The sequence below is a fragment of the Tamandua tetradactyla genome, chromosome 21 (assembly GCF_023851605.1).
Source record: "Tamandua tetradactyla isolate mTamTet1 chromosome 21, mTamTet1.pri, whole genome shotgun sequence".
In the NCBI taxonomy this organism is placed as follows: Eukaryota; Metazoa; Chordata; class Mammalia; order Pilosa; family Myrmecophagidae; genus Tamandua; species Tamandua tetradactyla.
Window position 1 is genome coordinate 54622150 of NC_135347.1, and position 23155 is coordinate 54645304.

At 37.0% G+C, this 23155-nt stretch overlaps 1 protein-coding gene across 8 annotated transcripts in view; it reads left to right on the plus strand.

Annotated features, from left to right (window-relative positions):
• The window catches only part of WDR41 (WD repeat domain 41), a 297758-nt gene that overhangs the window by 199037 nt on the left and 75566 nt on the right, over positions 1-23155 (plus strand). For all 8 annotated transcript variants that reach the window (XR_013167159.1, XR_013167153.1, XR_013167155.1 and 5 more), the window contains 2 exons: positions 17347-17395; positions 18571-18699. Coding sequence is in view for 1 of the 8 variants with exons in the window: in XM_077139374.1 (XP_076995489.1) it covers positions 17347-17395; positions 18571-18699 (178 nt within the window). In the remaining 7 variants the exon portion in view is untranslated. The remainder of the gene's footprint in view (positions 1-17346; positions 17396-18570; positions 18700-23155) is intronic.

Consider the following 23155-nt stretch of genomic DNA (forward strand, 5'->3'; position numbering starts at 1 on the left):
GCTATACTCATTTATTAGCTCTAGTAGTTTTGCTGTGGATTTTTCAGGGTTTTCGACATATAGTATCATATCATCTGCAAACAGTGGGAGTTTTACTACTTCCTTTCCAATTTTGATGCCTTGTATTTCTTTTTCTTGTCTAATTGCTCTTTGGTAGTACTTTTTGATTATTTGCTTAATATACTCTAGGATGTATCCAGGCATTACAATAATCTATACAGGATTAAAGGACCTCTTTCTTTTTCTGTGCTCCCAGTTTTTCAGTCAAATGAACTATACAGATAGGTTGAATTTGATTATGCACTACAGAAAATTTCAGTTCCAGATCAAATAAACCTTTCTTCCACTGGTCTCAAAGAATATGTGTGGTTCTAAAATATAGACAGTCTTCCTTGCTCCTATGTTCTGAATTACTTTAACCGCAACCCAGCTTCATTCTTATCTCTAAATATCAGGTTATATATATAAAACAGCCTCTCAAAATCCAGAAATAATAATCACCACTCTGGACTTAATGTGTCTGCTCTAAAAGCTTACAGTCTAGCCCCTGTTTTCTTATAAGCAGTTTCTAAAGGTGACCACACCATTCGTGTTCTTTTGTTGCTGACTGATTTTGTCTCACCAAATGTCTCACATATTCACTCACATCGTTGCAGGCCTCACGACTTTATTCCTTTTTGTAGCAGCACAACCTTCATTCATAAGTATATACCATCCTTCGCCAGTCTACTACTGATGTCAGTGCATCCTTCAGCCACCTGCATCAGGCATCATGTAGAGGGCTCAAAGTCCACAGTCCACCAGCATTCTCAATTTTAGATAATTTCTTTGTTCCCAAGAGAGAGAAGACCAACAAACACACCCTCGCCAAATAAGAAATTGAAACCTCCTCTTAACTCTTATCCCTCCCCCATTATTTACCTCTGCTATTGCTGTGGTAGTGCTAATGGTTTCCTTTTGACCATAGCTGATAGCATGGAATAGCAGTTTTCCCCCATACCCTGAACTTAAACACTTTTTGTACAAGAATCATATCTTTGAAGTTGTTCTTGTGAGAACTAATTCATATTTCTAGTGTTAATCAGTGGGGCACGTAGGTCTGTACAGCCTCTTTCAATCTTGTTCATCTTCAATATGGTAATATTAATTATAAACACACTAGAGAAGCACCTTCACTGCTATCTATTCCCTTACATTGGAATTCAACCTCATTAGCCATCGGTTCACCTGTCTCTAGCTTCTGTGTATCTCTAAGTCCCCTATACTCTGTATTATTAGCCTCTGATTATACCTTTATTCTGGTCATGAAAGTAGAATCGTACAGAATCTATCCTTTTCTTTCTGGCTAATTTCACTCAGCATTATGTCCTCAAGGCTCATCCATCTTGTCATGTGCTTCAGGACGTCATTTTGTTTTACTGCTGCATGATATTCCATCATATATATATATATATATATACACACACTACATTTTGTTGATCCTCTTGTCTGTTGATGGGCATGTGGTTTGTTTTCATCTTTTGGCAATTGTGAATAATGCTGTTATGAACATTGATGTGCAAATGTCTGTCTGTGTTGTTGCTTTCAGCTCTTCTGGGTAAATACCAAGTAGTGCTATTGCTGGGTCATAGGGCACCTCGATATTTAGTGTCCTAAGGAACCGCCAGTCTTCCATACTAGCTGCACTATTGTACATTCCTACCAGCAGTGCATATGTGTCCCAGTTTCTCCACATCCTCTCCAACATTTATGGTTTCTTGTTTGTTTAATAGCAGCCATTCTTATAGGTGTGAGGTGGTATCTCATTGTACTCTTGATCTGCATTTCCCTTATAGCCAGTGAAAATGAGCATCTCTTCATGTGCTTTTGAGCCATCTGTATTTGCTCTTCAGAAAAAAATGCCTATTCGTATCTTTAGCCCATTTTATAATTGGGTTGTTTGTTCTTTTGTTGTTGAATTGTATGATTTCTTTGTATATGCAGAAAATCAAACCTTTCTCTAATATGTGATTCCCAAATATTTTCTTCCATTGAGTTGGCTGCCTCTTCATCTTTTTTTACATTGGCAGGCCCAACTGGGAATCGGGGAATCGAACCCGGGTCCTCTGGCATTGCAGCCAAGCATTCCTGCCTGCTGAGCCACCGTGGCCCGCCCCCTCTTCATCTTTTTGACAGTCTTTTGAAATGCATAAGCACTTGATTTTGAGAAGTTCCCATTTATCTATTTTTTCTTTTGTTGCTAGTGCTTTGGGCATAAAGTTTAGGAAGCTACCCCTATTACTGGGTATTGAAGATATTTTCCTACAATTTCTTCTAGAAGCTTTGTGGTGCTAGTTCTTATATTTAGGTGTTTGATCCACTTTGAGTTAATTTTTGTGTATGGTGTAAGATAAGGGTTCTTTCATTCTCTTGGCTATTGATATCCAGTTCTTCCGTGCCCAATTATTGAAAAGACTATTTTGTCCCAGCTCAGAGGATTTGGGGCCTTGTCAAAAATCAGGTGACCATCAATTTGGTGTTCTATTTCTGCACTCTTGATTTTATTCCATTGATCAGTGCTTCTGTCTTTGTGCCAGTACCATGCTGTCTTGACCTCTGTGGTTTTGTAATAGGTTTTGATGTCAGGGTGTGGTAATCCTCCCATTTCAGGTAACTTTGTTATAGATTTCTCAGGATCTTCCAAGTATAGTATCATTTCTGCAAATAATGAGAGTTATACTTCTTCCTTTCCAATTTGGATGCCTTTTATTTCTTTGTCCTGCTCTAGCTAGAACTTCTAGCACAAAGTTGAATAATAGTGGTGACAGTAGGCATCCTTTGTTTCTGATCTTAGGGGGAAGGCTTTCAGTCTCTCTTCATTAAGTACAACGCTGGCTATTGTTTTTTTCATATATTCTCTTTATCATATTGAGGTAGTTACCTTTGATTCCTGTCTTTTAGAGTGTTTTTATCAGAAAAGGATGCTGAATTTTGTCAAATGCTTTTTCAGCATTAATCGAGATGATCATGTGACTTTCCCATTCGATTTGTTGATGTGCTGTATTACATTAATTGATTTTCTTGTGTTGAACCATCCTTGCATTCCTGTTATAAACCCCATTTGATCATGGTGTATAATTATTTTAATGTTATTGGATTTGATGTGCTAATATTTTATTGAGAATTTTTGCATCTATGTTCATTAGGGAGATTGGCCTGTAGTTTTCCTTTCTTATAGGATCTTTACCTGGTTTTGGTATTGAAATGATATTAACTTCATAAAATGAGTTAGGTAGAGCTCCTGTTTCCTTAGTTTGATAAAATTTCCCTGTGAAGTCATGTAGTCTGAACTTTTCTTGGTAGGAAGATTTTTGATGACTGATTGAATCTCTTTACTTGTGATTGGTTTCTTGAGATCATCTATTTCTTCCTGAGTCAGCATTGGTTGTTTGTGAATCTCCAGGAATTTGTCCATCTCATCTAACTTGTTTTCTGGTATATAGTTGTTCACAGTATCCTCTTATGATTTCTTTTGTTTCATCAGGGTCTGTGGTAACACACCACTTCTCATTTCTGATTTTGTTTATTTGCATCCTCTCTCCTTTTTTCTTTGTCAGCCTTTCTAGTAGCCCATCAGTTTTACTGATTTTCTCCAAGAACCAACTTTTGACGTCATTGATTCTTTCTGTTGTTCTTTTCTTCTCCCATTCATTTACCTCTGCTTTAATCTTTATTTCTCTTCTCCTATTTGCTTTGGGGTTAGTTTGCTGTTCTTTCTCAAGTTCCTTCAGGTTTGCTTTTTTTTTTTTTTTTTTTTTTTTTAAAGGAAAGACAGAGAGAAGGAAGGAAGGATAGAAGGAAGGAAGGAAGGAAGAAAGGGAAACATTTTTAAACATTTTCTTGTTTTATTGTATTCTGTTTCTCCATTTTTGTTACATGGGCTGGGGCCGGGAATCGAACCGAGGTCCTCCGGCATAGCAGGCAAGCACTTTGCCCGCTGAGCCACCGCGGCCCGCCCAGGTTTGCTTTTAAGTCCTTGATTTTTGCTCTTTCTTATTTTTTAATGTAGGCATTTAGGGCAATACACATCCCTCTCAGCACAGCCTTCGCCACATCCCATAAGTTCTGATAAGTTGTATTCTCATGTTCATTGTTCTCCAGATAGCTACTGATTTCTCTAGCAATTTCTTCTTTGACCCACTGGTTGTTTAAGTGTATGCTATTTAATCTCCATATATTTGTGAATATTCTTGTTCTTTGGTGGTTATTGAGATCCAGCTTCTGTCCATTGTGATCAGAGAAAGTGCTTTGAATGATTTCAATGTTTTTAAGTTTATGAAGACATGTTTTGTGCCAGCATATGATGTATCCTGGAGAATATTCCACGAGCAGTAGAGAAGAATATATAACCTTGTACTTTGGGGTGCGGTGACCTATGTATGTCTGTTAGGTCTAATTCATTTATCAAGTTATTTAACTTCTCTATTTTCTTTTGTCTCTTCTGTCTGGTTTTTCTATCTATAGAGGAGAGCAGTTTATTGAAGTTTTCTACTATTATTGTTGAAACATCTATCACTCCCTTTGATTTTGCCAATGTCTGTGTCATGTATTTTGGAACTCCTTGATTGGGAGCATAAGCATTTATGATTGTTATTGAATTGACCCTTTGCTTAGTATGTAGTGTCCTTCTTTGTCTCTTATGATGTCTTTACATTTAAAGTCTTTTTTGTCTGATATTGGTGTAGCTATATCTGCTTTCTTTTGGTTACGACTTGCATGGAAAATATTTTTCCATCCTTTCACTTTCAATCTATTTGTATCCTTGTATCTAAAATGAGTCTCTTGTAAGCAGCATATAGCTGGATTATGTTTCTTAATCCATTCTGCCAACCTGTATCTTTTAATTGGTAAGTTTAGTTCATCAACATTTGAAGTTATTACTGGAAAGGTGTTTCTTGATTCCACCATCTTATCTTTTTTATTTTATTTGTCAGATCGAGATATTCTTTTCCTTCTTTCTCTTTGTATTCTTTAAATTACCCTTAGTGATACTCTTCAATTCTATGCCCTCCTCCAGACTCTCCTGTCTTTTTTCTCTTTCACCCAGCAGAACTCCTTTTAGTATTTCTTGTAGGGCCAGTCTCTTGTTTACAGTGTTTTCAGGACTTCTTTGTCTGTGAAAACTTTAATCTCTCCCTCAATTTTGAAGGATAATTTGGCTGGGTACAGAATTCTTGCCTAGACGTCTTTCTTTTTCAGAATCTTGACTATATCATACCATTGCCTTCTGACTTCCAGGATGCTAGTTGAGTAGTCTGAGCTCTGTCTTATTTGGTTTCCCTTGTATGTAGTAGATTCTTTTTCTCTTGCCACTTTCAAAATTTTCTCCTTCTCTTTAATATTTGACAGACTCATTAGTATGTGCCTTGGTGAAGACCTATTTGGATTTATTTTGTTTGGAGTTTGTTGGGTTCTTTGACTTGTATATTTATGTCCTTTATGAGAGTTGGGAAGTATTCCCCCATTATATCCTCAACTATTTTTCCTAGGCCTTTACTCCTCTCTTCTCCTTCTGGGACACCGATGATTCTTATGCTTGTGCCCCTTGTTTTGTCTATCATTTTCCTGAGATCGAATTCAATTTTTTACATCTTTTTTGCCTAATCTTTGTAAATTCTTTCACTTGTCTTGACAGTGAACAAGACAAGGATGCCTACTATCACCATTGCTAGTCAACAATGTGCTGGAAGTTCTAGCTAGGGTAATTAGACAAGAAAAAGAAAAGGTATTAAAATTGGAAATGAAGTAAAACCTTCACTGTGTGCAGCTGACATGATCCTCAAGCTGAAAAATCTACTGTAAAGTTATTGGAATTAATAAATGAGCATAGCAGACTTCCGGGAAGATGATGGATTAGAGTAGCTCGAGATCAGCCCTATCCCACAGAACAGATAGAGAAGATAAAGGACTGGGAGCCAGGGACTAGGAAGTAAGTAAGGCCGCGTTCCCTAGGCACTCTGTCCCTACCGGTGCACCCCATGACTGGAAACTCACCCCAGACACCACACACCTAAGCCCTATCACCCACTCCCGTTCCCCGCGCTCCAGTCACCCCCATCCCACCAGACCCCAGTACACCTACCTGAATTCTTGCCTGGACGTCTTTCTTTTTCAGAATCTTGACTATATCATACCATTGCCTTCTGACCTCCAGGATGCTAGTTATTTGCTGTTTTGGTCTTTGAAATCAGTTATCCTGTCCTCTGTATCATTTATTCTTTCTTCTTTCTCTTTAAATTTGGTGTCGTATGCTTCTGGTAGATTCAGGGCAGATGTGACTGAGCTGCGCATGTCAGCATTTTCTCAGAGCTGGGAACTGAGACTGAGTGCCATGAGCATGTGTGGTTCTAGGAGTGCTGTAAAGTGCGGTTCCCATAGCTGAATGATGTGATTGGGGGCCTATGTGCATACGTGGGCCTAAGAGTGCCATAAACTGATGCACAGAGTTGGGGGTGTGGAGTGAGGCTGTTCCACACTGTAGGCAGTGGGGGCAGGGATAGCCTGGGTATGGAGGTTAGTGCCTTCAGCCTTTATGCGCTGGTAACAGCCTGCAGGGAACAGGGAGGGGAGATAATGCTTGGGAGGGTTGTAGGAGAGGTGAGTTGGGCTGTACTTGGGGTGAAGGTGTGGGGCAGGTAGGTGTACTGGGGTCTGGTGGGATGGGGGTGCCTGGAGCACAGGGACTGGGAGTGGGTGATGGGGCTCAGGTGTGTGGTGTCTTGGGTGAGTTTCCAGTCATGGGGTGCACCGGTGGGGACAGAGTGCCTAGGGAACGCGGCCTTACCTCCTAGTCCCTGGCTCCCATCTGTGCACTCCTCCAGGGTCCGTGGCTCTGTTCCTCTGTGCCAGACTCCAGCTTTCTGCTTCTCAGTTCCTTGGCCTCTGCAGCCAAGGCTGCTACATGTGGTACAGAAGTCTCTCCCAGGTCAGCCGCACTCTCGAATCACTGCTTCAGTCGCTGTCCTGTATCTTCTTTATCTGTTCTGTGGGATAGGGCTGATCTTGAGCTACTTTAATCCATCATCTTCCCGGAAGTCTGCTATGCTCATTTATTAATTCTAATAACTTTACAGTAGATTTTTCAGCTTGAGGATCATATCAGCTGCACACAGTGAAGGTTTTACTTCTTCATTTCCAATCTCAATACCTCTTCTTTTTCTTGTCTAATTACCCTAGTTAGAACTTCCAGCACATTGTTGACTAGCAATGGTGATAGTAGGCATCCTTGTCTTGTTTACTGTCAAGACAAGTGAAAGAATTTACAAAGATTAGAACAGAAATAAATGAAATTAAAGAAAGAGGCTACATCTGAGCAACAAAAGAGGCTCACTGGGGGTGAAGAGAGCTGCAGAACTCAAACTCTGAGTCTCAGGTATCACACAGATACCTAGAGTTCCAGGGAAACTGGTACTTTGTCACTGAAGTCTTTCCCCATTGAGTGTGATATTAACTGTGTGGTTTTCATGTATTTCCTCTATCATGTTAAAGAAGTTTCCTTCTATTCCTGTCCTTTGAAGTGTTTTCATCAAGAAAGAATGCTGAATTTTGTCAAATGCCTTTTCTGCATCAATTGAGATGATCATGTAGTTTTTCCTCTTTAATTTATCGATCTCCTGTATTACATTAATTGCTTTTCTTGTGTTCAATCCATCCCTGCATATCTGGAATAAATCCCACTTGGTCATGGTGTATAATTCTTTTAATGTGCTGCTGGATTCAGTTTGCCAGTATTTTGCTGAATATTTTTGTACCTGTGTTCATTAAAGAAATTGGTCTACAAGTTTCTCTTCTTGTAGTATCTTTGTCTGACTTTGGTAATAGGGTGATGTTGGCTTCATAAGATGAATTAGGTAGCTTTATCACTTCAGCTTTTTTTGAAGAGTTTGAGGAGGATTGGCACTAATTCTTTCTTGAATGCTTGGTAGAATTCACATGTGAAGCCATCTGGTCCTGGACTTCTCTTATTTGGGAGTTGTTTTTTTTAAAAATATTTTTATTGACAAATCTTCACAAACTCACAGTCCATATGTTGTATACAATCAGTGGCTCACAATATCATGACATAGTTGTGTATTCTTCACCACATTTTTTTTATGAAACATGACCACATACAAACACAAACATTCTTACCATATGATCATTCCATTCTTGTTATATAATCAATAACTCACAAAATCATCACATAGCTATATATTCATCATCATGATCATTTCTTAGAACATTTGCATCAATTCAGAAAAAGAAGTAAAAAGAAATCAGAAAAAAACTCATACATACCATACCCTTTACCCTTCCCTTTCATTGATCACTAGCATTTCAATCTACTAAATTTATTTTAACATTTGTTCCCCTGGTTATTTATTTATTTTTAATCCATATGTTCTACTCGTTTGTCGATAAGGTAGATAAAAGGAGCATCAGACACAAGATTTTCACAACCACACAGTCACATTGCAAAAGCTATGTTATTATACAGTTATCTTCAAGAAACATGGCTACTGGAGCACAGCTCTACATTTTCAGGCAGTTCCCTCCAGCCTCTCCGTTACACCTTAACTAAACAGGTGATATCTATTTAATGCATCAGGATAACCTCTAGACTGGTTTGGAATCTTTCAGCCATTGACACTTTATTTTGTCTCATTTCACTTTTCCCCGTTTTGGTTGAGAAGGTTTTCTCAATCCCTTGGTGTTGAGTCCCAACTCACTCTAGGATTTCTGTCCCACACTGCCAGGAAGTCATGTCCCCTAGTAGTCATGTCCCAGGTAGAGAGGGGAGGACAGTGAGTTTGCTTGTCATGTTGGCTGAGAGAGAGAGGCCACATCTGAGCAACAAAAGAGATTCTCTTGGGGGTGACTCTTAGGCCTAATTTTAAGTAGGCTTAGCCTACCTTTGTGGTGTTAAGCTTCTTATGAACAAACCCTAAGATTGGGGGGCTCAGCCTATTGCTCTGGTTGCCCCCCCTGCTTGTGAGAATATCAAGAATTCTGGGAGTTTTTTTGATGACTGATTCAGTCTGTTTACATGTGATTGATTTGTTGAAGTCATCTATTTCTTCTCAAGTCAATGTTAGTTCATGAATTTCTTGGAAGTTCTCCATTTCTTTGAAGTTGTCCAGTTTGTTAGCATAGAATTGTTCATAGTATCTTCTCATTATCTTCATTATTTCTGTGGGGTCAGTAGTTATGTCCCCCTTTCAATTCTAATTTTATTTAGTTACATCCTCTCTCCTTTTTTCTTTGTCATCCTAGTTAAGGGTACATTGATTTTGATTTTCTCAAAGAGCCACCTTCTGGTTTATTGAGTCCCTCTTTTGTTTTCACGTTCTTAGTTTCATTTATTTCTGTTCTAATCTTTGTAATTTCTTTCTTTCTGTTTTCTTTGGGGTTGGTTTGCTATTCTTTCTCAACTTCCTCTGGGTGAGAAGTTAATTCCTCAATTTTTGCTCTTTCTTCTTTTTTAATATATGTGATTAAGGCAATAAATTTCCCTCTCAGCACTGCCTTTGCTTCATCCCTTAAGTTGTATTCTTATTTTCGTTTGCCTTGAAATATTTACTGATTTCTTTAATAATTTCTTCTTTGACACACTCGTTGTTTAATAGTATGTGCTTTAGCCTCCATATATTTATGAATTTCCAACCTTCCCCCGTTTATTCATTTCCAGCTTCATTCCATTATGATCTGAGAAAATGCTTTGTATAATTTCAGTCTTTTAAAATTTATTGAGACCTGTTTTGTGAGCCAACATGTGGTCTGTCCTGGAGAATGATCTGTGAGTACTTGAGAAAAATGTATTTCGTGCTGTTTTTGGTTGCAGTGTCCTATAAATGTCGAAGTCTAGTTCATTTATTGTATTATTCAGAGCTGAAACTGTGGGGTTCCTGTACCCTCACTTTGAGGGCCAAAATCTGACCCTTGGTAGTGCTCTGTCCCCTACTTTATTTGAGGCAGAGGACTCCCCCAGCTGTTCTAGTTTTCAGCTGTCCCCCAGGCAAGGATTAGGCTGCTGTTTCCTTCAGGTGTGAGAAAAGGGCTTTTGGGCCCAGGTCTGGAAGCACAGTCTATGGCATGTTTTCTTTTTTACCTTTTTTTTTAAAATCATGTAATATAACATATATACAAAGGAAAGACAGGAAAAAGCAATAGTTTTCAAAGCACTCTTCACCAGGTAGTTAACAGGGCAAATCCCAGAGTTTGTCATGGGCTACCATACCATCATCTCAGTTTTTCTCTTCTACCTGCTCCAGAACATTAGAGGCTAGAAGGAGTAAGTATTTTTTTGTTATCACAATCGACTTTTTTTGTGTTTGAAAAATAACATATATACAAAACAATAAATTTGAAAGCATGTCCAACAATTAATTGTAGAACAGATTTCAGAGTTTGATATGGGTTACAACTCCACAATTTTAGGTTTTTACTTCTAGCTGCTCTAAGATACTGAAGAGTAAAAGAAATATCAATATAATGATTCAGCAGTCATGCTCATTTGTTTAACTGTACCTTCTCTGTATAACTCCACCATCATCTTTGATTTTTCTGTCCCACTCTTTAGGGGTATTTGGGCTATGCCCATTCTAACTTTTTCATGTTGGAAGGGGCTGTCGTTAATGTGGACTAGAGGGATGGATCTGGCTGATGTTCTGGAGATGCTGGGCTCTCCGCATTTCAGGACTTATTTGTCTAGGTACCCATCTGGAGGTTGTAGGTTTCTGAAAAGTTACCCTTGTGCATGGAACCTTTGCTTGTACATTGCCCTGGGTGTTCTTTAGGATTGGCCGGAATGGTTTTGGTTGGGGTTTGGTAAGTTATGATAGGTAGCAATGTCTGACTGAAGCTTGCATAAGAGTGACCTCTGGAGTAGCCTCTCTGTTGAACTCTCTCAGCCACTGATACTTTGTTAGTTACACTTCTTTTCCCCCTTTTGGTCAGGATGGTGTTGTTGATCTCACAGTGCCAGGGTCAGACTCATCCCTGGAAGTCATCTCCCATTGCCGCCAGGGAGACTTTCACTCCTGGATGTCATATCCCACATAGTGGGGAGGGCAGTGATTTCACTTGCATAATTGGGCTTAGAGAGAGAGAGACCATATCTGAGCAACAGAAGAGGTACTCCAGAAGTAACTCTTAGGCATACCTTTAAGTAGCCTAAGCTTCTTCAGTACATAAATAAGCTTCACAAGAGCAGGCATCAAGATCAAGGGCTTGGCCTGTTAATTTGGGTGTCCCCAATGTTTGACATAGTATCAGGGGTTTCCCTGGTGGTAAAGTTTAATAATTCCATATCTTTTCTCCCAACTCTCAAGGGACCTTGCCAATACTTTTTGATTATCTGCTTAAATATATTCTAGGATGTATCTAGGCATTGCATTAAGCTGTACCGAATTAAAGGACCTCATTCTGTTCTGGGCTCCCTGTGTTTTCATTGTTTAAATGAATTATCCAGATAGGTTGAATTAGATTATGTGCAACAGAAGATTTGGGTTTTGAACAAAAGAACCTTTCTTCCTTTGGTCTCAAAGTGTAGGTAAGGTTCTAAAATATAGACAGTGCCAAAAACAAACAAACAGATACACACACACACACACAGACAAAATAAATAAAATATAGACAGTGCCTTCCTTACCTCTGTATTCTGAATTACCTTAATCCTGACCTACTCGGCTTCCCTCTTATCTCTAAATACCAGGTTATACATATATAAAAGAGCCTCTCAAAATCCAGAAATAATAATTACCACTCTGGACTAAATGTACCTGCTATAAGAGTTTATATTCTAGGTCCCTGTTTTCTTATAAGCTTTTACTAAAGGAGAGCATACAATAATTGTTCCTTTGTTTCTGGCTTATTTTGCCTCACCAAATGTCCCACAGGTTCATTCACAATGTTGCATGCCTTACAATTTTGTCCCTTTTTGTAGCAGCACAATATTCAATCACATGTATACACCATTATTCTCCAATCTACTTCTCGGTCAGTGCATCCTTCAGCCATCTGCATTTGTTAGGCATCATGTATAATGTCCAAAGTCCACAGTCCATCAACACTCTCAATTTTAGATAATTTCATTGTTTCCAAGAGAAAGGTGATCAATAAACATACCCTCACCAAATAGGAAATCTAAACCTCCTCTTAACTCTTGTCCCTCCTCCCATTATTTACCCATGGTGTTGCTGTGGTACTGCTGATTTTTCCTGTTAAACATAGCCCATAGCATTCAATAGCAGTTGTCCCTCTGTACCCTGAACTTAAACACTCTTTCTATAAGAATCATACCTTTGAAGTAGTTCATGCAAGAACTTATTTATATTTGTAGTGTTAATCAGTGGGACATATAGGTCTATACAACCCCTTTCAATCATGTTGTATTAGGGTTCTCTAGAGAAATAGAATCAACAGGAAATATTCGTAAATATAAAATTCATAAAAGTGGCTCACGTAACTGTGGGAACATAGAGTCCAAAATCTGTAGGCAGGCTGTGAAGCTGACGATTCTGATGGATGGTCTGGCCGAACTCCACAGGAGACGCTTGCTGGCTGAAGCAGGAAGAGAGCCTGTCTCTTCTGAATCCTCCTTAAAAGGCTTCCAGTGATTAGATTAAGCATCACTCATTAAAGAAGACACTCCCCTTGGCTGATTACAAATGAAATCAGCTGTGGATGTAGCCAATGTGATCATGATTTAATTCTATGACATGTCCTCATATCAAAAGATAGGCCAGCACTTGCTCAAGCAGAAAACAGGTACCACCACTTGCCCAAGTTGACACATGAACCTGACATTGACACATGTTCACCTTCCATATTGTAATATTACTTATAGACCCACTAAAGAACTGCCTTCACTTCTATCTATTCCCTTACATTTGATTTCAACCTTATTGCTAACCGTTCACCCATCTCTAGCTTCTATGTATCTGTCAGTCCCCTATATTCTATATTATAAGCCTCTGATTTTACTTTTGCTATAGTCATAAAAGTGAAATCATACAGTATCTATATCCTTTTCTGTCTGGCTAACTTCACTCAACATTATGTCCTCAAGGCTCATCCATCTAGTTTGTGCTTTCAGATGTCATTTTGTCTTACTGCTGCAGAGTAATCCATTATATGTATATACGACATTTTGTTAATCCACTTGTCTTTTGCTGGGCATTTGGATTGTTTCCGTCTTTTGGCGATTGTGAATAATGCTGTTATGAACATTGATGTGCAAATGTCTGTTTGTGGCACTGCTTTCAGCTCTTCTGTGTATATACCAAGTAGTGCTGTTGCTGGATCATAGGGCAACTCAAAATTTAGTGTCTAAAGGAACCGTCAAACTGTCTTCCGTAGAGGCTGTTATTATCATGCATTCTCACTAGCAGTGAGAATTTATCCCAAGTTCCCCTTCATCCTCTCCAACATTTGTAGTTTCCTGTTTGTTTAATAGCAGCCATTCTTATAGGTGTGAGGGGGTATCTCATTGTAGTCCTGATCTGCATTTCCCTATAGCCATGAAAATGAGCATCCCTTCATGTGCTTTTGAGCCATCTATATTTGCTCTTCAGAAAAATGCTTATTTGTATCTTTAGCCCATTTTATAATTGGGTTGTTTGTTGTTGAGTGATATGATTTCTTTATGTATATAGGATATAAAACCTTTGTTGGATGTGTGATTCCAAATATTTTTTCTCATTGAGTTGTCTGAATCTTCACCTTTTAGACAAAGTCTTGAGGTGCAGAAGCATTTGATTTTGAGGAGTTGCCATTTATCTATTTTTTCTTTTGCTGCTTGTGCTTTGGGTGTAAAGTTTAGGAAGCTGCCTCCTATTACTAGGTCTTGAAGATGTTTTCCTACGTTTTCATCTAGAAGCTTTATGGTTCTAGTTGTTATATTTAGATGTTTGATCCTCTTTGAGTTAATTTTTGTATAGGGTATAAGGTAAGGGTCCTCTTTTATTATTTTGACTATTGATATCCAGTTCTCCTATGCCCATTTGTTGAAAGGACTATTTTGTACCAGTTCAGTGGATTTTGTGGCCTTGTCAAAAATCAGTTGACCATAGATTTGGTGATCTCTTTGTGCTCTCGATTCGATCCCATTGGTCAGCAGTTCTATGTTTGTGCTAATACCGTGCTGTTTTGGCCACTTTGGCTTTATAATAAGTTTTAAAGGCAGAAAGTGTTAATACTCCCAACTTATACTTCTATTTTTAGGATGCTTTTAGCTATTCAGGGTTTCTTTACCTTCCAGATGAATTTGATAACTAGCTTTTCCACATCTTCAAAATGGGTTGTTGGAATTTTGGTTGGTACTGCATTGAAACTGTATATCACTTTGGGTAGACTAGACATCTTAACTTTATTTAACCTTCCTATCCATGAGCAGGGAATATCTTTCCATCTATTTAGATCTTCTTTGATTTCTTTTAGCTATGTTACGTAGTTTTCTGTATACAAGTCCTTTACATCTCTAGTTAAGTTCATTCCTAAGTACTTGATTCTTTTAGGTGCTATTTTGAATGGAATTTTTTCCTTAACTGACTGCTTAGTTAGGTCATTGCTTGTGTATAGAAATGCTAGTGATTTTTGCATGTTAATTGTATATCCTGCCACCTTGCTGAATTTGTTTATTAGTTCAAGTAACTATGCTGTAGATTTTTCAGAATTTTCCAAGTATAGTATTATGTCATCTACAAATAATGAAAGTTTTAATTCTTCCTTTCCAATTTGGATGCCTTTTATTTTTGTCCTATTTGATTGCCCTACCTTGAACATCTAGTACAATGCTGAATAGTAAATTGTGACAGGGCATCCTTGTCACATTCTTGATCTTAGAGGAACAGCTTTCAGTCTCTCTCCATTGAGAATGATGCTGGCTTTCGTTTTTCATATATGCCCTTTATCATATTGAGAAAGTTACCTTTGATTCCTATCTTTTGAAGTGTTTTTATCAGAAAAGGATGTTGAATTTTGTTGAATGCTTTTTCAGCATCAGTCAAGATGATCATGTGATTTTTCTCTTTTGATTTGTTAATGTGCTGTATTACATTAATTGATTTTCTTTTGTTGAACCATCCATACATTCCTGGTATGAATCCCACTTGGTCGTGGTGTATAATTCTTTTTTTGTGTTGTTGAATTAGATTAGCTAGTATTTTGTTGAGAATTTTTGTATCTGTGTTCTTAGGGAGATTGGTCTGTATAGTTTTCCTTACTTATAGCTAATTACATGGTTTTGGTATTAAAATATTAGCTTCATAAAATGATTTAGAGTTCCTTTTTCCTCATTTTTTTTGGAGAAGTTTGAGCAAGATTGGTGTTAGTTGTTTTTAGAATGTTTGATACAACTCCCCTGTGAAGCTGTCTGGCCCACGGCTTTTCTTTGTAGGAAGATTTATGATAACTGATTGAATTTCTGCTTGTGATTGGTTTGTTCACATTTTCTGTTTCTTCCTGAGTCAGTATAGCTTATTTGTATGTACCCAGGAATTTGTCCATTTCATCCAAGTTGTCTAGTTTGTTGGCATGTGGTTGTTCAAGGTATCCTCTTATGATTTCTTTTATTTCTTCAGGGTCTGTAGCCATGCATCTCTTTTCATTTCTGATTTTGTTTGTTTGCATCTTCTCTTTTCTTGTCAGCCTTGCTAGTGGCTGTCAATTTTGATTTTCTCAAAGAACCAACTTTTGGTTTTATTGATTCTTTGTATTGTTCTTTTGTTCCCCCATTCATTTATCTCTGCTTTAATCTTTGTTATTTCTCTTCTTCTATTTGCTTTGGGGTTAGTTTACCATTCTTTCTCTAAGTTCTTCTAGGTTAAGTCCTTGCTTTTTGCTCTTTCTTGTTTTTTAATATAGGCATTTAGGGCAATAAATTTCCCTCTCAGTACAGCCTTTGCCACATCCCATAAGTACTGATATGTTATAGTCTCGTTTTCATTCGTTTCCAGATAGCGACTGGTTTCTCTAGCAATTTCTTCTTTGACCCTTGTTTATTTAAGAGTGTGTTATTTAATCTCCATCTGTTTGTGAAAGTTCTCATTCTTTGGTGGTTATTGATATTCAGCTTCATTCCATTTTGATCAGAGAAAGTGCTTTGAATAAGTTCAATGTTTTTAAATTTATAAAGACCTGTTTTGTGCCCCAGCATATGATCTATCCTGCAGAGTGTCCCATGAGCACTAGAGAAGAATGTATACCCTGGTGTTTTGGGGTGTAATGACCTATACATGTCTGTAGGTCTAGTTCATTTATCACGTTGTTTAACTTCTCTATTTTCTTGTTGATCTTCTGTCTGGTTCTTCTGTCTGTAGAGGAGAGTGGTGTATTGAAGTCTCCTACTATTATTGTTGATACAGCTATTGCTCCCTTCAGTTTTTTGCTCCCAATGTTTGTCTCATGTACTTTGGAGCTCCTTGATTGGAAGCATAAACATTTATGATTGTTATTTTTTCTTGGTGAATTGTTGCTTTTATTATATAGTGTCCTTCTTTGTCTCTTATGATGTCTTTACATTTAAAGTCTTTATTGTCTGAGATTAGTATAGCTGCTCTTGCTTTCTTTTGGTTACAACTTGCATGAAATACTGTCCAGTGAATTATTTCTTTCAATATTGTTTGTGCCACAGATATCTTCTGCTTTATAGAATATAAATGATTGTTCCTTTATCTGTGTTGAATGGGAGATGAGAGATAAGCTGTAAATGAGCTCATCATAGCTTTTTCTTTCATTCTATGAAACAAACTTTCTTTATCTCTTTTCATTTCAATCATGTGCACTTGAATTAAAACCCAAGAACAACCTTCCAAGCCAAGAAAGTAACATTAACATGGAAAGACCAAGGAGCTAAGATGAGGAAAGGCAAAGTTTTGGCTTGAAATGATAGTGTTAAAATATATTTACAGAGAAAATAATAGATACAATGAGTTTATCTGAGGACATTCTACTCTTGAAATATTATTTTCTGTTAGTGAAGCTGCTTCTCAGCTAGGTTTCATTTACTTTAGTCAGGGGTGTTTTAAAAATCATATAATTTTAAAGCGAAGAAGGCCTATAAAGATTATATAGATATATATCTTGCTCATTTTTACATTCCTGGCAGTTTATTCATTGTAACTCTGTCACTGTTTTGTTTATCTTTGGATCCACAGTACCTGGCCCAGAATCTAGAAAGTATTCCTTAAGTACTGTTAAATTAGTTCAAATGATTTAATTTACATTAATAGCAGTAAGTCAAATATATTGAAAAGTCTGATTGTTCTTAGTACTCTGAGCAATTAAATGTCACCAGTGATTTTTCCTCAACCTTTTTTCTCTAACCAGATTTGCATCTGCTGGTGATGATGGAATTGTGGTTGTATGGAATGCTCAGGTATGTATCAATTCTAAGTTAATTGTGTGATAAAGGCAGGATTTTATAGTTGAATATTCATTTATAGATACTATCCAGGGCATATAGCTGTAGGACCGTATAGTATTTGAGACTAATAAATACTTGAAAAGTGTTACTTAGGCTTAATGCAGTTAAAATGGGACAAATATTTTATAACAAATAGGGAACTTCTTTTATTAAGATTTTTCCTGAGAAATAAAATGCCAAATTATGAAAATAAAAGTTTTAATTTCATTGAACAACTATGCATTGATTCTTAAAATGAATCGTGTTAATTTTTGTAGAAGACAATTTTTCTTTCAAAATTGTGTGCTAGCAAAATGAAACATTTTTCTCATATTTGGCTCTAGCTAGCAATGTAATAAAAACTAATTTTGTAAAAATATCTAAGGTTTCACCAAGTTTTTGAGAACCTCTCTTCCTGATATTTTGATGCTTAAATTATTCTTTTCTTAATTATTTATTTTCCTCCCATCTTCATTTTAGGTTATCTGGTCTTTCTTTGCCAGATCTGTATTTGTCGATGGCGTTGATTACAATTAAAGAAGTTCCTTTGCTATAACTTTCACCACTTTCATTAAATCCTGCAACCTGTAAAGATTTGCATTTTATAGGACAATCAGTGAGAGACAGATGAACCAAGACACTGTATAGGTAGAAATAGATGTTGGGGTTAAGTAGAGGGAGATGGAATGGATGCTGACTTTCTGAGTGGCTTATATTTTAGTGGATGTACATTTTTTATTAAATTGAATTTTATTCCCTTCCACAACCTCATAGCTGTGGGAACTTAGGTAATGAATACTTGGGTAATGAGGACTCCCTGTTTTTTCTTACAGGTTGTTTAATTTACACAATTATTTTCTTAAAACTATTAGTAAAGAATATCCCTTTACAGTGTCTAGAAAACTATGGTAAAAATTACCATTTATATATTAGACAGTAATTAAATTTGGTTATGCCTGTTCTTTCAGCACTTGTTTAGAATTTTAATTGATTGCTTAAAATTTAAATAATTAAAATTTAAATCCATGAATTTTAAATGCAATGTATGTATTTCCCATTTTCTAGATGGTGTTTCTTCTTAATGTTGTCAGTCAGGTTTGTTTAAATTGTGAAATATGAGTCTCTTAACATATTTATTGGTATTTCAGACGGGAGAAAAACTTGTGGAACTCAGTGGACACACTCAAAAGATAACAGCTATTATTACACTTCCTTCCTTGAAATTGTGTGAAGAAAACCATCAACTACTGACTGCTTCTGCTGATAGAACAGTTATTATATCCTTAAATCTGGGAGAAAGTGATGCAACTATAGTGACCCAAGGGCCACTGAATACATTATTACTCAATAACTTCTTGGGATCTGATTATACATTTCTGTTTTAATACAAATTATCCATCTTACGACATTTCTTAAAAGTATCTGGGGAAAGGTAGACTGTAAATAGCAGGTCAAACCTTGTTATTGATAATAAGCCCTATGACTAAAGCTGCTCTTTCCAACTTGTATAAAATGTAGGAAAGGGGGAAGATGGGCTTAAAAATTCTTATTTTATCGTCTGAATTTGCTTTTCATTTTAGGAAAAAAATGATAAATGAGTTGGACTAGAGAAATAAATAATTTCTTTTACCTTTTCATTTTAGAGCAAAAGAGATTTAATGGTCCCAACTCATGAGAACCTTCAGCATCTGAATCTGACAGAAAAGTGAATTACCATCTGTTTAGTGCTTAATATTAATATTCAGTATTTAAAAACACTTTTTTTTTCCAACCTCAACAATTTTGTTGGAAACTGGTGACAAGTACTCTGAAGCCAAGGAATTATTTGATTTTGATATCTGGAAAGTCACTATTGGAGTCATATATATTTTTTAATGTTGGAGAGCTTTAATGCCACAGATTAACAAAACTACTTTTGGGGTGTGTGTGTGTGTGTGTGTGTGTGTGTGTGTGTTTTACTTTTGGGGTGTGTGTGTGTGTGTGTTTTATACCGTGGAGCAGTTTCCTGATGTCATGAGAGGTTTGGAATCTATAACCAGAGTTTAAAGGGCTACAGAAATTGACATATTTGATCAACAGGGAAGCCAAGAGAAATGTGACATTTTGAACTCAACGCACACCTTATAGATCACAGGAAAAGATCAAATCAAACACCATGTCAGGTAAGCCAAAATAACTCACAGACGATACTACCAGTCTTCTTGCTGAAGAGAAACTTCATCTGCCTTAGGAGGGGTCAGGAATCTCCTTGATGATGTCTTCTTTGTTTCTTCTGTTATTCTTGGCTTACACTTTCTCTCCTTGAATATCTTATAAATATTGCTCCACTGTTTTCTGACATTGAATGTTGCTGTTAAGAAATTGAGGTCTCTCCAATTTTCTTTTCATCATAAGCGAGTTCGTCTTTTTGTTTGTATTCCTAAAGAATCCTTTGATTACTTTTAATCCAAATGTTATTTTGGTGATAGACCTTAGTGTTGACCAGTGTGAGTCTGTTTCTCAAATACCTACAGACTGTCCTTTAAAAGTCATAATTCAAATGCTTTCTGGAATTATAGTATTTGTTCAGTTCCATTGTTGTGGCTGTCCTTTTTACTATCTCAAAGTGTTCTAGTTTGCTAGCTGCCAGAATGCAAAATACCAGAAACAGAATGGCATTTAAAAGGGGGAATTTAATAAATTGCTAGTTTACAGTTCTAAGGCTGAAAAAATGTACCAATAAAACAAGTCTATAGAAATGTCCAATCAAAGGCATCCAGGGAAAGATACCTTGGTTCAAGAAGGCTGATGAAATTCATGGTTTCTCTCACAAGTGGAAGGGCATGTGGTAAACATAGAGTTTCTCTCTCATCTGGAAAGGCATATGGTGAACCCGGTCAGGGTTCCTCTCTCATCTGGAAGGGCACATGGTGAACACAGCATCATCTGCTAGCTTCTTCTCTTGGCTTCCTGTTTCATGAAGCTCCCCGGGAGGCATTTTCCTTCTTCATCTGCAAAGGTGACTGGCTCATGGACTCTCCACTTCGTCATGCTGCAGCATTCCCTGCTCTCTCCTAATCTCTCTCATTCTCCAAAATACTTCCACTTTTATAGGACTTCAAAAGCTAATCAAGACCCACCCAAATGGGTGGAGACATGTCATCACCTAATCCAGTTTAACAACCACTTTTGACTAAATCACATCATCCAGGGAGATGATCTGATTACAGTTTCAAAGATACAGTATTGGATAGGGATTATTCTATCTTTATGAAATGGGATTTTGATTAAAACATGGCTTTTCTAGGGGGCACACTTCCTTTCAAACCAGTACACCAAGTGTCCTTCTAGCATTTCCCTTTTGACTTTTTTCATTTTCTCTTTTGAAAATTTCTATTTTATTTGATTTGATTTTACTTCATTTCTGTTTTCAATGAAACTGCTCCCTGTCATTTTTTCAACATTTGATTAGAAAATTTTAAATATGTACAGAACGTTTTAAAGAAAAGTATAATAAATACCCATTTATTTAGCACTAAAATTCAACAATTGCTCACAACTTAATTTCACATGATTCAGAAAATATATAGATTGATGAAAGACAAACAGACACAGAACCACATGAAGGAGAATGTAAAAACACTTTTTAAAAAGTGAATTGCCTTTCCTTTCCCCATACTTTTAAGTAGAAATTTAAAATATAACAATGAAAACAAAGTTTTTTAAAGTGCTTGAATATGGCAGGTATTGTTCTAAATATTTTATATGTATTAATCCATTTAATCCTTATAGTAGCCCTTTGAGATATGTATTTTTATTTTTCCTATTTGCAGAGAAGAAAATAGAGGCACAGAGAGGTTAAGTTACTTGCCCAGGGCCACATAGCTGGTATAATGAAGAATTGGCAAGCTGTCTGATTGCAGGGCCAATGTTCTGAACCACTATATAATACCGCCTACATAAAGTATTTTCTGTAAACAAATTAATCCCTTTAATATTTATATGAGGAAATGGATTTGTGAAATCCATAGCCAACTGCTAGGGATAAATGTAATCTTTCATTACTCTTGCTCTCTCTTTTTCTGTTAAGGTATCGGGGATTAGTTTTCAAATGTCTCTGCTTGTTTGAAAGTTCTGTTTAAATAGTTTCAAGTATTAGTGAAGTAAATTTTGAAATTAGTTCAGGGATAGATGTTAGAGTTTTTTAGGATCAAGATACACTTTATGACACATTTTAAATGAGTTAATCAGCTGAAGTAGTTTCTAGACAGATTACCTATAAATGAAAACAATTCATAAAAAATTTGAATGGGGACACACTAGTCTTTAATTACAATTTTTTTTTTATCATCACACTTGACTTTTTTTTTTCTTTTTTGGTGAAAAATAACATACAAAACAATAAATTTCAAAGCATATCAAAACAATTAGTTGTAGAACAGAGTTCAGAGTTTGGGATGGGCTACAATTCCACAATTTTAGGTTTTTACTTCTAGCTGTTCTTTCCTTATTATTTGTTTTTTTTTTTTTGGCATGGGCAGGCACTGGGAATTGAACCCGGATCTCCAGCATGGCAGGTGAGAACTCTGCCTGTTCAGCCACCATGGCCCGCCCACTTCTAGCTGTTCTAAGATACTGGAGACTAAAAGAAATATCAGTATAATAATTCAGCAGTCATACTCATTTATTAAATCCTACCTTCTCTGTATAACTCCACTATCACCTTTGATCTTTCTCCCCCTCTTTAGGGGTATTTGGGCTATGCCCATTCTAACTTTTTCATGTTGGAAGGGGCTATCGATATTGTGGGATAGAGAGATCAAGCTTGCAGATGTTCTGGAGAGGCTGGACCCTCTGCATTTCAGAACTCATCTTGTCCATGGGCTGTCTGGAGGTTGTAGGTTTCTGGAAGGTTACCCTAGTGCATGAAACCTTTGTAAAGTCTTATATAACACTGTAGGTACTCTTTAGGATTAGCAGGAATAGTTTTGGTTGGAGTTTGGCAGGTTATGATGTTTAGCACTGTCTAACTAAAGCTTTTGTAAGCGTGACCTCCAGAGTAGCCTCTCGACTATTTGAACTCTCACAGTCACTGATACCTTATTTGTTATACTTCTTTTCCACCTTTTGGTCAGAAAGGCATTGTTGATCCCATGGTGCCAGGGCCATCTCTGAGAGTCGTCTCCCACACCGCCAGGGAGACTTTCACCCCTGGATGTCATGTCCCGTGTAGGGTGAAGGGCAATGATTTTACATGCAGAATTGGGCTCAGAGAGAGCCTACATCTGAGCAACAAAAAAGATCCTTCAAAAGTAACTCTTAGATATACCTATGGGTAGGCTGAGCTTTGCTACGTACATAAGCTTCACAAGAGCAAGCCTCAAGATCAAGGGATTGGCCTATTGAATTGGGGTGTCCCTAATGTTTGACACAGTATCAGGGGTTTCCCTGGTGGTAAAGTTTAATAGTTCCATATTTTTTCTCGCATCCCTCAAGGGCCCTTGCCAATACTTTTAATTGTCTTCTTAATGTACTCTAGGAGGTATCCAGGCATTACATTAAGCTATACAGGATTAAAGGCCCTCATTCTTATTCTGGGCTCCCTGTGTTTGGATTGTTTAAATAATCTATCCGGACAGGTTGAGTTAGATTATGTGCTATGAAAAATTTAGGTTCTGGACAATATAAACCTTTCTTCCTTTGGTTTCAAAGAGTAAATGAGGTTCTAGAATATAGACAATGCCTTCCTTACCC